Source organism: Centruroides vittatus, unplaced genomic scaffold (genome assembly GCF_030686945.1).
Source record: "Centruroides vittatus isolate TY-2023 unplaced genomic scaffold, ASM3068694v2 contig_3060, whole genome shotgun sequence".
Classification (NCBI taxonomy): Eukaryota; Metazoa; Arthropoda; class Arachnida; order Scorpiones; family Buthidae; genus Centruroides; species Centruroides vittatus.
The window spans coordinates 1,215,579-1,230,184 of NW_027121964.1; the positions used below are offsets into that span (position 1 = coordinate 1,215,579).

The 14,606-nt window shown below is 30.4% G+C and overlaps 1 protein-coding gene across 1 annotated transcript in view; it reads left to right on the forward strand.

The window, feature by feature from the left end:
• mei-9 (DNA repair endonuclease XPF mei-9) overlaps positions 1–14,606 on the forward strand; it is a 38,174-nt gene that overhangs the window by 18,910 nt on the left and 4,658 nt on the right. The window contains exons 10-19 of the mRNA XM_067267568.1: positions 1,223–1,292; positions 1,380–1,443; positions 1,518–1,660; positions 4,371–4,535; positions 7,310–7,510; positions 7,671–7,808; positions 9,112–9,249; positions 9,965–10,051; positions 10,121–10,294; positions 14,306–14,446. Coding sequence (XP_067123669.1) covers positions 1,223–1,292; positions 1,380–1,443; positions 1,518–1,660; positions 4,371–4,535; positions 7,310–7,510; positions 7,671–7,808; positions 9,112–9,249; positions 9,965–10,051; positions 10,121–10,294; positions 14,306–14,446 — 1,321 coding nt within the window. The remainder of the gene's footprint in view (positions 1–1,222; positions 1,293–1,379; positions 1,444–1,517; positions 1,661–4,370; positions 4,536–7,309; positions 7,511–7,670; positions 7,809–9,111; positions 9,250–9,964; positions 10,052–10,120; positions 10,295–14,305; positions 14,447–14,606) is intronic.

Consider the following 14,606-nt stretch of genomic DNA (forward strand, 5'->3'; position numbering starts at 1 on the left):
TTTCAGTCGGACTGTGTCATGCTGAATCAAACGTTTTTGATACTAGATTTACTTCTAAAGTATAATTTTCATGTTTTTATATTCTTCAATATATTTATTTTGTTTGTACAAAATAAAAAATAATTTTTAACGATACGATAGCCTCGATTATTATTATAAAAATTTTCGTTAGGCTTAAAATCGACGAAAATTCAACACGAAGCGACATGCAATGGAGAAAAATTCAACACGAAGCGACACGCAACGGAGAAAAATTTGAACATCGGACAGGTTAATGTATTTTTTCGTACATAATGGGTAATCGAAACAAATGACTAATCGGAACAACCCCAGTCCCCAATTGATTCCGATTTTCGACTTTCTACTGTATTCAATTCTGGCCCTTGTCTTGTCTTGAAGTCTTGTATAAACAAATACTTAAAATTATACTGTATTTTTGCAGATTGACCGGCATGTTACTTATAACCAGGGGAGACCAGCATGCCAGAAACCTGCGACTAAAAAATAAAATTAACCAGATCTAACAAAACTAGTTGTTAAGTAAATGTTAAAGTAAACATTCTTCTGAATACAGTAAAATAGTTATTATTTTATTGTATTCAGAAGAATGTTTATTTTAACATTTACTTAACAACTCAGGAACAAACTTTTCTTTTACAGTGCAATAAAACAATTAGTGGCTTAATGACATTAGTAGTAGTAGTCAGTCAGTCAGTGTGGACTGTACTGACCATCTACCCTGACCTTAAAAATAACATCATCTCAAATTTCACACAAAGGGGATGCTAATGGGTGTAAGATGAGATAATTTACAGTAAGTTTCTGAAATTGGATATGTGTATTTTTGCATTTTTTGGATTGAATTACAATAAAATAAACATAAAGAAAGCACTTTCAGCATTCCACAAGTATTTTATATCCTTAGAAAGAAGACAAATGAAGATTTTAAAATATAATTGTAGTTGTTGATGTAATGCCGACAGTTTCACAGTTTTAGAATAAAACTTGTTCATTTTTTGTGCGCCCTCTAGAAAAGAATGCATAACCTCACTTAAATTAGCATGCCAGCAATCACCTGGGATAAATTGGCATTTTGATTTTTACCATATTGAAATACCTGATTTTGTGGTCTCTCCAGATAGACGACATGCCAGACAATCTGTGAAAATATGGTATTTTGTCTGATCTCTATTCAATTGAATGTTTCTAATTACATTTTTAGAGAAAATGTTGAAGTAAATGCTAATATGTCTGATTGGCTTTTTATGGATGTTTCAGAGAGTATGTTTGTTGTAAGTAATTTAAAAATTCATATTATTCAAATTATAAATTTAAATCATAATGCAAAGAAGTAAACTGTTAATAAACAATAATTTCAGCAAAGCAGGGAAAGATTATTCGGAAAACTTGATATTAAAAAGTTAAAAGAAGAAAGAATTGAAGGTTTGTACCAATAAAACAAATATAATTGTTTACTTATTGTAAACTAATTTTAATTTTACTTTGTAATTGCGCAGATTTAAAACTAGAAGATAATCCAAAATGGCTTGTTTTGTCTGAAATTTTAGCTGAAATTAAAGAAAATACAAAAGAAAATGTTAATCCAGCAGTAACATTAATATTAACTGATGATGATCACACTCGACAACAGTTAAATGAAGTTTGTATTAAAAACTTTTCAATTAATTTCTTATACTTACTCAAATACCATCTTTAATTCAATTATAGATTAAATTTTTATTTAAATATTTTACAAACAAAAATCTTATTTTAAAACTATTTCTTCTTTTGCAACTAGAACCTCTGTTTTTATAGTAATCTAGCTCTATTGTGCAGATTTTTTCAGATTATTAGACACAAATATGAATATATCATTTACTTTTTATTTGCAAATTCAAAACTAATATTTGTATATATGTTAGGCTCAAAGACCAAAATCGCTGATTGAGCGAAAAAAACGACCACAATGTGTCGCAGCATTTGTAAAAACAGCCACAACGCATTGTGGCTAACTCAAAACAACCACAAAGCAAAATTCGTGTCATGGCTTTCATGATATTTGACCATGACATGTTCTGGTTAGGTTAGGTTAGGTTGAGGTTAGGTTAGGTTAGGTTGAAATTGGTTCGAATGTTTTAGTTAGGGTGCCTGATGTTGATTGGGGACATGCAGCTCCCAGAAATGTTTTAGCTGTTGTTATGAGCTGTATCCATCAGGTCTCTATCAATTAAGAAACAAGGGTCTTCTTGATTGACTTTATGCTCTTAATAAATTTACAGTTTCTAAGAGTATCTTTATTAACATTCAGGATGTACCCTCAACTTCACTCAGCATCCATTCTGTAAGTAAGCAGGGGTTTATAGTGTGTCACTGTAAAAGATACTGTATTGATAAAAAATGCAAATGTCACTTAAAGAACATAAAATGCAATTCAAAATATCACAGTAATAGTTCTTGTAAAAATAAATAACTCTGAAACATTTTTGATTCTCATAAAAAAAAAACCTGATTTATTAATAAAAGTTCCTGACAAAGTAATTATTTTTAGTTAATTAGTTGTTATAAAACATTGACATATCGAGTACATTAACAGATTTTCACAAATGATTACATGTTGTTGAAAAGTAACCAAGTAACCTAACCTAACCTAACCAGAACACGTCATGGTCAAATATCATGAAAGCCACGACACAAATTTCGCTTTGTGGCCGTTTTCAATTAGCCACAATGCATTTTGTCCATTTTTACAAATGCCACGATGCAAATTTTGCTTTGTGGCTGTTTTTTCGCTCAATGAGCGATTTCGGCCTTTAGACTAACATATATAAACAAATATATATACAGGAAATCCTCATTAATTTGAACTTAGATAGTTTGAAATCCCATTAGTTCGTAACCATACTTTTGTCCCAGCCAGGAATATAGGGATTTAATATTAAGGAATTTGGTTAGTTCAAAATATGGCTACTTTGTAATTCAGAGTGAAAATTTTGTCAAAACTGTGATATGCATAATATGTTAACTCATTCATTTAGATCAGTGTCTCCATGGTATAAGAGAAGAATAGACCAAGATCAATTCTAATCTGGTCAATATGGCTTTGCTTTTACAGTAACACATTTTCGAGTATCACCTGACATATGGACTACCCCTTTTTTCTCTTATTTCATAAAATATGGCTGGGTTTCAGTATTGTGACATTGGGCTACATGTAGCAGATTGAGATATTTGTAGGACTGTAGGCTACTACTTTTGGGTGACTTGCTACTTTTTGGACTGCTTTAAAAATAATTTGGGCTACATTTTGAGGAATTCTACTTTACTTTTTATAAAATCTATCTGGAAACCTGTGAGGATCTTACCAGACATAGGCATTCATGTGAATTAGGTACAATAAAGATCATGTAGAATGTTGGCTTGTGCTTCTTGACATCCTATTTTCAGCTGATCTTTTGTTTTTTCACCTGTTCCTTGAGATGCAAACTTCCATAATTCTGCTGCCTGCACAAACATGCCAAGTTGATATTTCATGACAAAACCATGCAAAATTCAATTTTCCTGGCAGTAATTGACAGTCTATCATTGCTGTGTCCAAGCACATTTGAACCAGTTTCCATTACAGTGTCTGAAGAATGTTCTGACAGTAGGAACGTTTAGACACAATTCTATTGCCCAAAGGCAAAATGTTCTGTAATAATTACAGAATTTTTTTTTTTTATGAAAGGTATTAGACAGTTTTAATAAAGGATGCTAATTAGGTATGATCTTAAGTGTGCAACTTGATTTTCCACTTTTTTGGAGATAGAGCTTTTTGCCTTGGGGCAATACAATTCCCAAGAAATCTGTCATACAGCCACTCCATTGTATTATTTCTGGAAGTCTGATAATTGAAAAATGTATTTAAAAAGTTAATATTTTATCAATATTGTTACATAGATATTTGCATCAAAAGTATTGCAGAAAACATAAAATTTAAAAATCTTATTATTTTTTTAATTTCGAGTATAATGTCATGAACTTTTACATTTTAGAGAGGTTGCGGCTGATGTTTTCATTTTCGCAAAGAAAATGTCGGCTGCACCCTCTCTTATGTCTTAAACTTGTACATTGAAAACAAATCTATCATTTGCAATATTATAGTTAGCAAATAATAAGTTATAACATCAATCCTAATATGTGCTTTGATACAGCATATTTATTTTTGTATATTTCTATTTGTATTGTAATAAAAAATATTAAAAAAAACTTGTTTCATTGGATTTTTGAAAAATATGATATATACAATACACGTATGAGGATGTATAGTATTCAAATAAGAATATGCATTTTTTTCTTTGTGTAACTAACAATGCTTTGTATTTTAAATTTAGTTTTTATGCAGAGGATCACAACAGTTTCTGAGAAAATTATATAGTAACTCCTTAAAGAAAAAAAGTTTAAAAATGAAGACTAAGGAGAATAGGAAGGGTGGGAAGAAAAGAAAAGAAAGTGAATTGAATGAGGAAGATACACAAAATAATTCATCATCACCAGAGGTATTTAAAATTAATTTGCATTTAATATATGTTATATATTAAAAAGTTGAATTTTAGGATCTAAGTTAGAGCTTATAAAGTTTTTAAAATTATTAAAACACAGGTAGGAAGTTTTTTGCATTGTAAATTGTTGTGTTATAGTAATAGTATTTATGAAATGTGAATGATAACATGAAAATCCACATTTTTTTCTTTTTATAGACAATTAACTGATAATGATAATGATAGATTATTTTATCAATATTATGTAATTATCAGGATAGAAAATGCAGTTTTGCAAAGAGGAAAAGTGTAAACAAGAATGAACAATTTCAGTAGAAGCTCTAAAGAGTAAATTGCTCAATTATAAAATAAGAACAAGTTTATATAATTTTATATACTAAATTGAGATAGGCAATGCCATATCTTCAGATTCTTAAAAGTTATAATAAAGATTTCAAATTCTTGAAGTATTATATTACATATTCATTCAGTATGTCAATGACTATGTTTATTGTATGGTAGAATCTGCTTATTGTAATCACTTTGAGACTTCTTCACCTGTATTGATGACGATAACTGAATGATAGCATTAAGCAAGGTAAGAAAATAATACTGTAATTAGTGGAAATTCTGTTTATTGACTTTGACATTAATAGCACATGTTAAAACAATTAAAAATTGTAAATTTATTAATTATAATTAAGTCTTTTGGTGTTCTGTGTTTTTTTCAAAATAACAATTATGTGTTATCAGTCAATATATAGTAAAAGATGCTTGAACACTGATAACTATAACTAAGCCTGTTCACTAGAGTTTAATCTTTAGTACACTAGTGAAGTTTTATAAATGTATTTCAACTATTATGTTTTGAAACATGCCACTTCTTATAACATTAGAAACTGGTAGCAATGTCTTTGATTATAATAAGTAGTCTCTACTATGTATCTAAAAAGAATTTAGAAAAATGAGTCATAAAATGCATTTCATGCATTTTATGACTCATTTTATGACTCGTTAAAATATATTTGTCTGAAGAGCAAAAAATTGTTATTTCTCAAAATTAAAAGTGTCTTAATCTTGTCTTTTCTACACACCTCAGGAAATAACAGACTATTTCCTGAGGTGTGTAGAAAAGACAAGATTAAGACACTTTTATTGTATTGTATCTTTTGAGAAATTTTTATAAATTTTCTGAGTTTGTACTTACTATCCTGACCATTTCATCAAATTGATAATATCTGATTACAATGGCAACTCTGACAGAAGTTTAGATATAAGGAACAGTATCACTTCTAACATTAGAGAGGTTGAGGTGCAAGTACAAACATTAAACTTGTACGGCAAGCAGAAGTACACGTTTGACGTTTTAACTCCAAGTAAAAGACGTTGCGGCACTCATTCACAACATCACGTGACTCGGTGAATGGGTGTTGTGCATTGACTCACGGGAAATTTGTTGAAAAAATGGCAGATACATTTAATGGTTATCTAAACAGAAAAGACACTGAGAAGATGCTGTAGAAATAGGAAAATTTAAAAAACATTCTTAGCTTAATTTATTAATAATAAGATATAAGAACAATTAGCAGGCTTTCAAATTCACTGTTAATAATTCATTCCAGAATTGTTCCCCTGTGGGGAACCACGTCGGAAACCACGGCTTTAGATGAATGTAAACTTTAATTTTATTGTTTCAATAAATAAAATGATTGCAAAATATAGATAAAAAACGTAAATTTTATACTACTCTATAATAATAATATAATATATATGTACAAATATTTATTTAAAGTTAACAATAGATTAAACGTTGTGAAAAGTTCACTGAGTTCAGCGTTATATCCACGTTTGCTTGTTGCAAGTACTTTCGACGAACCTTACTGTCGTCGTCTTCAGGCAAGTTCGTAAATTTGCCGAAAAACTTTAAAAGAAACAAAACCGATGCAGGATGGAACGCATAAAGCTTTTCCAAAGCCGTTACGAACGTAAATTAAAAATTCAAAAAAACATTCGAAAGCCGATCGAGCATCTAGCTCCACGACTAGCGAGGCCGCGCATGCGCAGACCCGCGCTTACACTAATCGTATATTAGATAACGCTAAAGCGCGTTTAAATGCTTGAATAACATGACCCAAATATTGGGCAGCTCAAGAGTGGGAGTGTTGCATGCTTCTAACGTGGTGGTAAGGAGGGATTCCCAGATGAAAACTGTTTTTCTATCATTGCAGCACTTGAGCATATGCGCTTGCGACCATAGTGGATTGAAACCCTGTTCGAGAGCCTTTTTTGCTAGCTCTGTGGTGTGCCTACCCCTCACCACATCGTCCTGGTGCTCGGCGAGGCGGCTGACAAGCATTCTGGTGGTGGCCCCGATATATCGTGTGCTTATTCCCATTGCTAGATTTTTCAATGGAACAGCATAGACCCCCAATTTCTCTAGTGTGGAGAGCTTGTCTCTGTCGTTACACAGAAGCTTGCGCAAGTTTGGAAGTGGAGCTAATGGCAGTACCAGGTTGCGCTTCCTAAATATTCTGCAGATACATATAGAGAGGGGTCCAAGGTATGGCAACGATGCTTGCATCACCGAACATATAACAATAGATACATTCTTCGTACCGACATATAACAATAGATTATTTAAAAGTTTTATGTTTTGTAACAGCTTCAGATCTAAAGGTTAATATTGATAAATACACATACAATATATTAATAAATTTAGAATATCTGCTATTGAAAATGAATAAGAAATTTTTAAGCAAAATTTATTTAAATACATCAATATCTTTATAAAGACAGATTCAGAAGTAGAACAAGTAAAGAATGAAGATAAGGATAGCATAGCAGAAGAGAAAAATTTAACTTCTCCAATAACAATTATTCAAGCATTACGTGGAAGTAACGATCCATTCAGTTTACAAAAAGTTTTACAAGCAAACGAACCTAATTATATTATATTATATAATGCTGATATTGGTGCAATTCGTTTAATAGAGGCAAGAGTTTTTATTTTTTATAGTTTTGATTATTAAAAAAAAAATGATTTTAACGTAAAACTAAAAATTAAATGCATTTTAAATAAAATAAGTCTTATTTTATTTTATTATTAAAAATTATTGCCTTAACTTTATGAAAAATGGTTTTTTTTTATTAAAGATGTTTCAAGCATTAAATCCTCATTTATCAATAAAAGTATACTTTTTAATATATGGAGACTCTGCAGAAGAACAACGTTACTTAACTACATTGAGAAAAGAAAAAGAAGCTTTTGAATTTCTTATTAGAGAGAAAAGTGTAAGAAAAATTTGATAAAAATATTGGTTCAGTTATATAAGTAGTTTTAAGTCATTTGTTTTTATTTATTTTTTATCCTTTTTCCTTCTTTTTTTATAGTAAGGCCCCACAGACTACACTTACTATACAATCATTTGCTATTTTAAAATAACAATGATTTTTAAAACAGTGAAAGTGAAAATATTTGATGCAATGCATAAAAGCTGCTAGAATTTTGTTTACATATAAATTATATTGTTCTAAAAAAATTATTTTCATTTTACTTTCCCAGCTGTTATAAGGATCGATTTACAAACAACAATGACCATTTGGTGCAGTAAGCATCGATAAATATCACACATAGCCAATCAGAGTTTTGTCTACGACACATGATCTGTATTCTGTCAATTGTACAAGTGTCGTAGACGAAACTTTGATTGGCTATGTGCAATATTTATCGATGCTTACTGCACCAAACGGTCACTGTGCTGGCACGTACGTCACAGTTGTGTGTAAATCAACCGTAACAGAGGGGAAAGTATGGGAATCCGGCAAAAAATGATCCCCTCCTGATTTTTACATTTTTGAACTTAGGACACCTCAAAACATTGATAAATGCAAAAAAATTCAGGGGTAATTTCTGTATGTTTGGATGTTAGCGTGGTGGGTGGCTGGCATGCTCTTTGAAGCTTAATAACTCCTGTGCTTTTTTCGAAAATTTCTGAAATTTTGCAGGGAGATTTGTTTATTAGGGGATTGATGCTATTAAATTTTGGTAGTTAAAGGTCAAGGGGTGGGGAGATAATGGGGGTCATGTGTATCTCCAGTAGGATCAGACTTAATGATGATTTTATTAATTATTAGCATTTACAATTTTTTATAAAACTCATCCCTACCCTCAAAATTAAGCATTTTGCTATTTTATAGTTAAAAATATAAAAAGTTTTAAAATAAAATATGATAATAGATGGTGCCACCAAAATTTTAAATGTTGCCAAGAAAGTCGAGCAACTCATTGCTGGTTTATTTCAAGTTGTTTTAAATAGTAATAGTAATTTTAAAAAATCATTGTCTTGCTCTGTATCTTCGCTAAAATTTGTAAACAATGTTTATTTCATCAAATCACGAAAACTTAAAAATGAAATATAATTTTTAAGGACAAAATTTCTGTACTTCAATGTTTGTAGAAAAGTATTTGTTAATAGCATTCATTTTATATTTGTGCAATTAATAAATTCTTCCTGAATTTAATTAAATTTTAGAATTATTTTAATTAATTCAAGTACTATATACTAAACAATTAAAAATTAATTTTTATTGATAGATTATGGCTATTCCTGAAGATAGAGATGGTAAAACCGATGATCATCCAGATCTCGTCAGAAATGCCGCTCCTGCTAACGAAACTGTAAATCCCAGGAAAGGTGGAAGTCAAGTTAAACAGGCAACAGTTCAACAAAAGGTATTTTGTAACACAATTCGTAATAAGATGCACTAAAGAATATGGAATGTGTGCATTCTATTTTATATACAGACAAAGTGCACCAAAGTTGGACTCCCAAATATAAATGGAAATTTATAGAAAAAAGAAACAGATGGTTAACAAAGCACATAATCCTTTAGTTTTTTTACTACTACTGTTAGTAATGAGAAAGGAACTTATAATATTTAGAAGTGAAGTGACGAGACCACAAAATCGTCTTTCAACAATTTCGTGGATAACAAGAATGAAAACGCAACACTTTTCATGGACAAAAATTTGAACTGTGTAAAAATGATTTCATAAGTTTATGAACTAGATTGTGAAGTAGTTACTCTAATTACCACTGAAATACTTCTTTGATAAAATAAACTAAGGTTCTTACTTGGGGATAAGGATCTCACTTTGGTGCTTTTCCTAGAGAGATAGTATTCAGAGATTGGATATTTAATTTGATAAATTTGAAAACATATTAGATTTAAAGTAAATTTCCAAAAAAGTTAGAAAGAGTCAAGAGAATTATTTACAATTAAATTATTGTATTCTGTAACTTCAACAAATTCATACTTTGATTCTCTGAAATTAATTTCATATACTAAGAAATTTATAAGATTTTTGTATGACTTTTTCATATTTTCTTTTAAATATATTTATTTTTATTTTCTCTAACTTAAAAACATTTTATATTTTAAAACAGATTATAGTTGATCTAAGAGAATTTAGAAGTGAGCTTCCATCTTTAATTCATCACAGAGGAATAGATATTGAACCTGTAACATTGGAGGTATTCGGCATAATCAAAAATTAAGTTATAAACTTTTAGGTTATTAAGTACAATATTTGATTTTTTCAGATAGGTGATTATATTTTGACTCCTGATATGTGTGTTGAAAGAAAAAGCTTAAGTGATTTAATTGGTTCATTGAACAGCGGTCGCCTTTATAATCAAGTAAAATCGATGAGTAGATATTATAAAAAACCAATTCTCTTAATTGAGTTTGACCAAAATAAATCATTTTCTTTACAGGTATGTTACTTTTTAAAATTTTATATCTTGAATAAATTAAAATATTTATAATTTATAATATTCTGTGCCATTGCTTATCACGGAAACCAAACTCTCATTGAGTCATTTTCAGCTTTAAATATATTATACAACAGCAAATGGAACATAAATTTAAAACATAAAGAACAACCACTTTTGTATTTGAAATACAGTACGGAATAGACAAGTATGAAATCATCAATGTGAAAATACAATAAATTTATACATATACAGTGGACCTTCGTTATAGTGCTGCTCACTATACCGTGCACTCTGTTATAACATGGGCGATGTTTGCGACGTGATAAGCTCAAACACGTTTATACAGGTCCGTGAGGCGTTAGTGAGTAGCGCATTTTATTGTTAATGCATATTGAGTAATTGTGTATGTATTGAGTTTCTGCATTTATTTTGAATAGTGTTTAATTATTGTATGCATGATGAGTAAAAGAAAAGCTTGACATTATTGCTTAAGTAAAGAGGTGAACCGCGTTACACCGCACTGCTCGGTATAAAGCGGGTGTTGTTTCCTGCCCGACATGCGCGTTATATCGGGGTTCCACTGTATAATTATAATGTAAACAAAGTAATTGTAAGCCACTATAGCTATTGTTATATTAGGTTAAATTTATCATTAGCCTGGTTATGAGTTGTGAAGTTTATGCTGTCTAGCATTGGCTTCTAGCATGCACTCATCATATCTCTACTATTGATCATGCCAATGTATTTAGATAAGCAAAAATGTATATTTGCTGTAGAATCCTAATCAGTAAGTTGTCTCAACATTCATCAATAAGAACTGATTTATTCTAGAATACATCTAACTCACGATTGCAAGTCCATTGCATAAGTGTGGTACTAATTTTGTATTGACCCAATATAACCAAAGTAAAAATGCTCTTTTATTCTTTTTGAAAGCAATCTTGTGGCAGATCTGATGTAATAGAAACTCTCCTTACATTTAGATAGCTTCAGAATTAGAGCTAGGTACACCTGATTTTGAAAGTATGTCATCTTTGTTGCAATGAAGAATATTCATAACAGAAGGTAATATTTTTATTACCAATGTATACTTGAATTGTGTGTGGTAATAGCTTTACCAATAATGACTCATACTTCTTATCTACCTTTATCATCATCATCATCATCATCATTATGCTTCCTGTCCCGTTTCCTGTAGAATGCTTTGGTAATACTATCCACTGTTGTCTCGGAAACTGATTACATACTACATTTTTAATCCTTTGAAACTGCATTTCTGTCAATTTTCAGAGAAGAATGGATTATAGCTCTGCTAACTACTGCTCTAAAGACTACAAGTTTGTGCATAATAGCATTGTCAAATTTCCAGTCTATAAAGGAGTGGGGTCTGCCATGGGTTTACAAAAAATGTTTTCCTCTCTTACATACAGTAAAACTTCAATTTAACAGACTGATTTGGGCAAAAGGGTGTCCATTATATAATAAAGTAGGTTTTCCAAATGCATGTGTTAAAAAAATTGACAAATTAGTTTATCTATTTTTACTTATATAGATATGTTTGTGTAATTGAAATTAAGTATGTATGAGAAGTTTAATTTCACAGAAAAGTATTATTGCTTATGTACTCACTTTAGTTCTGAGACTGTAATGAACAAGTATGTGATCTGAATTGAAATAAATAAATAAATAAACACTTTTTAGAAAATACACTTTTATTGTATTTAACTAAACAAATAAATAATTGTTCTTAAAAGATAACAAAATTCAAATTTGACAAAAAAACAAAAAATTTTTCATAATTATTCATATTTGGATGATACACAAGTATAGCTATTATTACATTGGATTCACAACCAGATCTATAATATAGCTAAAGGGTACAAGAGCACTCAGGTTGGCAGCGACTGGTAATTGCAATATAGCTATATCATTCACACAATGGGCATGTTTTAAGTTTAAGATTATTTTAAAATGTTACTTCAAATTTAAGAACAAAAAGTAATTTAAATATTTTATTCTATAATGAATTAGCTGAAAATTCTACAAAGAATTTAAAAGGTTTTTCTATTTTTTGTTAACAAACACAGAGAAGTTTGCATCTTATTAGTTAATATTATATTGAAAAGAGCTGAAAACATTTTCTTTATGAATTTAAGAATTTGATTTCTATGAGATTTTTACCAATATGATTTATGAATTCTTGGACTCATGTTTATTATTTGGAAAAACTAAAATAGTCATCTACCTATCTTACTATCAGTTTAATACAGGGTGTCTCAAAAGAAAGTTTATATTTGATTTATCAATTTAAAAGAAAGTTTGACGTCTGTCGTTAAAATCTTTATTAATTATTAAAGTACACAGCTTAGGAATTTACTTCTTAAAAATAACGTCATCTAAATGTAAACCATTACGCTCACGGGCACTCATTTAAATGAACAGCAAAATTTCCCATGACAGCTTGGCATGTAGATTTCCATGATGGCTGCCATTTTGTAACGGATATTTTCTCTCAGCTGCGCACCAGAAACCCCTACATTCTCCTAAGGTGACTGTGGCCCGTACTTTTTTGAAGATGAAATGGGATGGTCAGTTAAAGTGACTTCAGAACATTATGAGAAGAAGTTAGACGACTTCTTGGTACCTGAACTGCAAAACTTTCCTGGCTATAACCGAAGAACATGGTTTCAGCAGGACAGAACCACGTCACATACATCCAATACGTCTCTGCCATGAGTTCGTGAAATTTTCCCTGGGAAATTCGAATTCGTGGCAGAGACGATGGATGTTGGACGTGGTTCTGTCCTGCTGAAACCATGTTCTTCGGTTATAGCCAGGAAAGTTTTGCAGTTCAGGTACCAAGAAGTCGTCTAACTTCTTCTCATAATGTTCTGAAGTCACTTTAACTGACCATCCCATTTCATCTTCAAAAAAGTACGGGCCACAGTCACCTTAGGAGAATGTAGGGGTTTCTGGTGCGCAGCTGAGAGAAAATATCCGTTACAAAATGGCAGCCATCATGGAAATCTACATGCCAAGCTGTCATGGGAAATTTTGCTGTTCATTTAAATGAGTGCCCGTGAGCGTAATGGTTTACATTTAGATGACGTTATTTTTAAGAAGTAAATTCCTAAGCTGTGTACTTTAATAATTAATAAAGATTTTAACGACAGACGTCAAACTTTCTTTTAAATTGATAAATCAAATATAAACTTTCTTTTGAGACACCCTGTATTTCTCTGAAATTCTTTAATGCAAGGACTTTCTACCTATTGACCACAACCTCAGCTAATCTCTAAATGCTGGTGACTCCATAGAGACTCCTCTTTTCTGTAAATAAAATTTGTTAATCCATGAGAAGTATGAGTTATTTAACATTAGATACAAATAATCTGCTATTGCTTTGAATTTGTCTAATGGCACTTAATCATTAGCACACATACATTTCTTCATTAGAGAGATAGCTGCCTTGATGTGCATGGAAAGATAAAGGCTTTTGTAGTCAGGAAAGGTAAGGAAATTATTAGCTTCTACTGAAATAGAAAATAGAGCCTTGACTACCTCTTTTCTAATGAATTGTCAACAGTACAATTAGTCTTACAATTCGCAATTGACAAAAAATTATGTAGAGCTTTTTCAAGGGTTGTGGTTGAGCAAACGTTTTCTCTAATACTGATCTTAATGATCAGTTGACTTTATGTACTTTAACAGCCTAGGTTGATGACCTTCAAAGTGGCTCTACATTTTAAAAACAAAAGGAGTTATTTGCTACTCAGCATACTATACATTTTAGATAAAATTCTATCAGAAAGGTATTGATTTATCTGCATATAAGCTGACTATTTCATTGTCAACACAACTCTTCATAGCTTTATAACAAGACAGCAATATACTAGAGTCACTGCATTTTGATTTAAGTTTATATTAATTTAGTTATTATTAAGTTACAATGATTGTTTATTATCAAATTATAACAAGCTCATGTATTTTCATTTTTATGGAAACGTTTAGGGAAAATATTATTTATCGAGTGAAGTTTCAGCACAAAATGTATCTTCAAAATTAATACTTCTGACATTGCATTTTCCTCACCTTAGAATTCTTTGGTGCCATTCTCCGTACGCTTCTGCTGAAATGTTTGAAATATTAAAAGTAAGTTTAAAAATTGTACTCATATTTTAAAATATGTGTATTATTTATTTCAAAATAATAAATATTATAAAAAAAATGGAAAAGTAAATTTTTACTTAGTATTTCATTGGAAGTAAGTGCAGAATTGCTGTAGAAAACTTATCATACAGGAATACGCTTA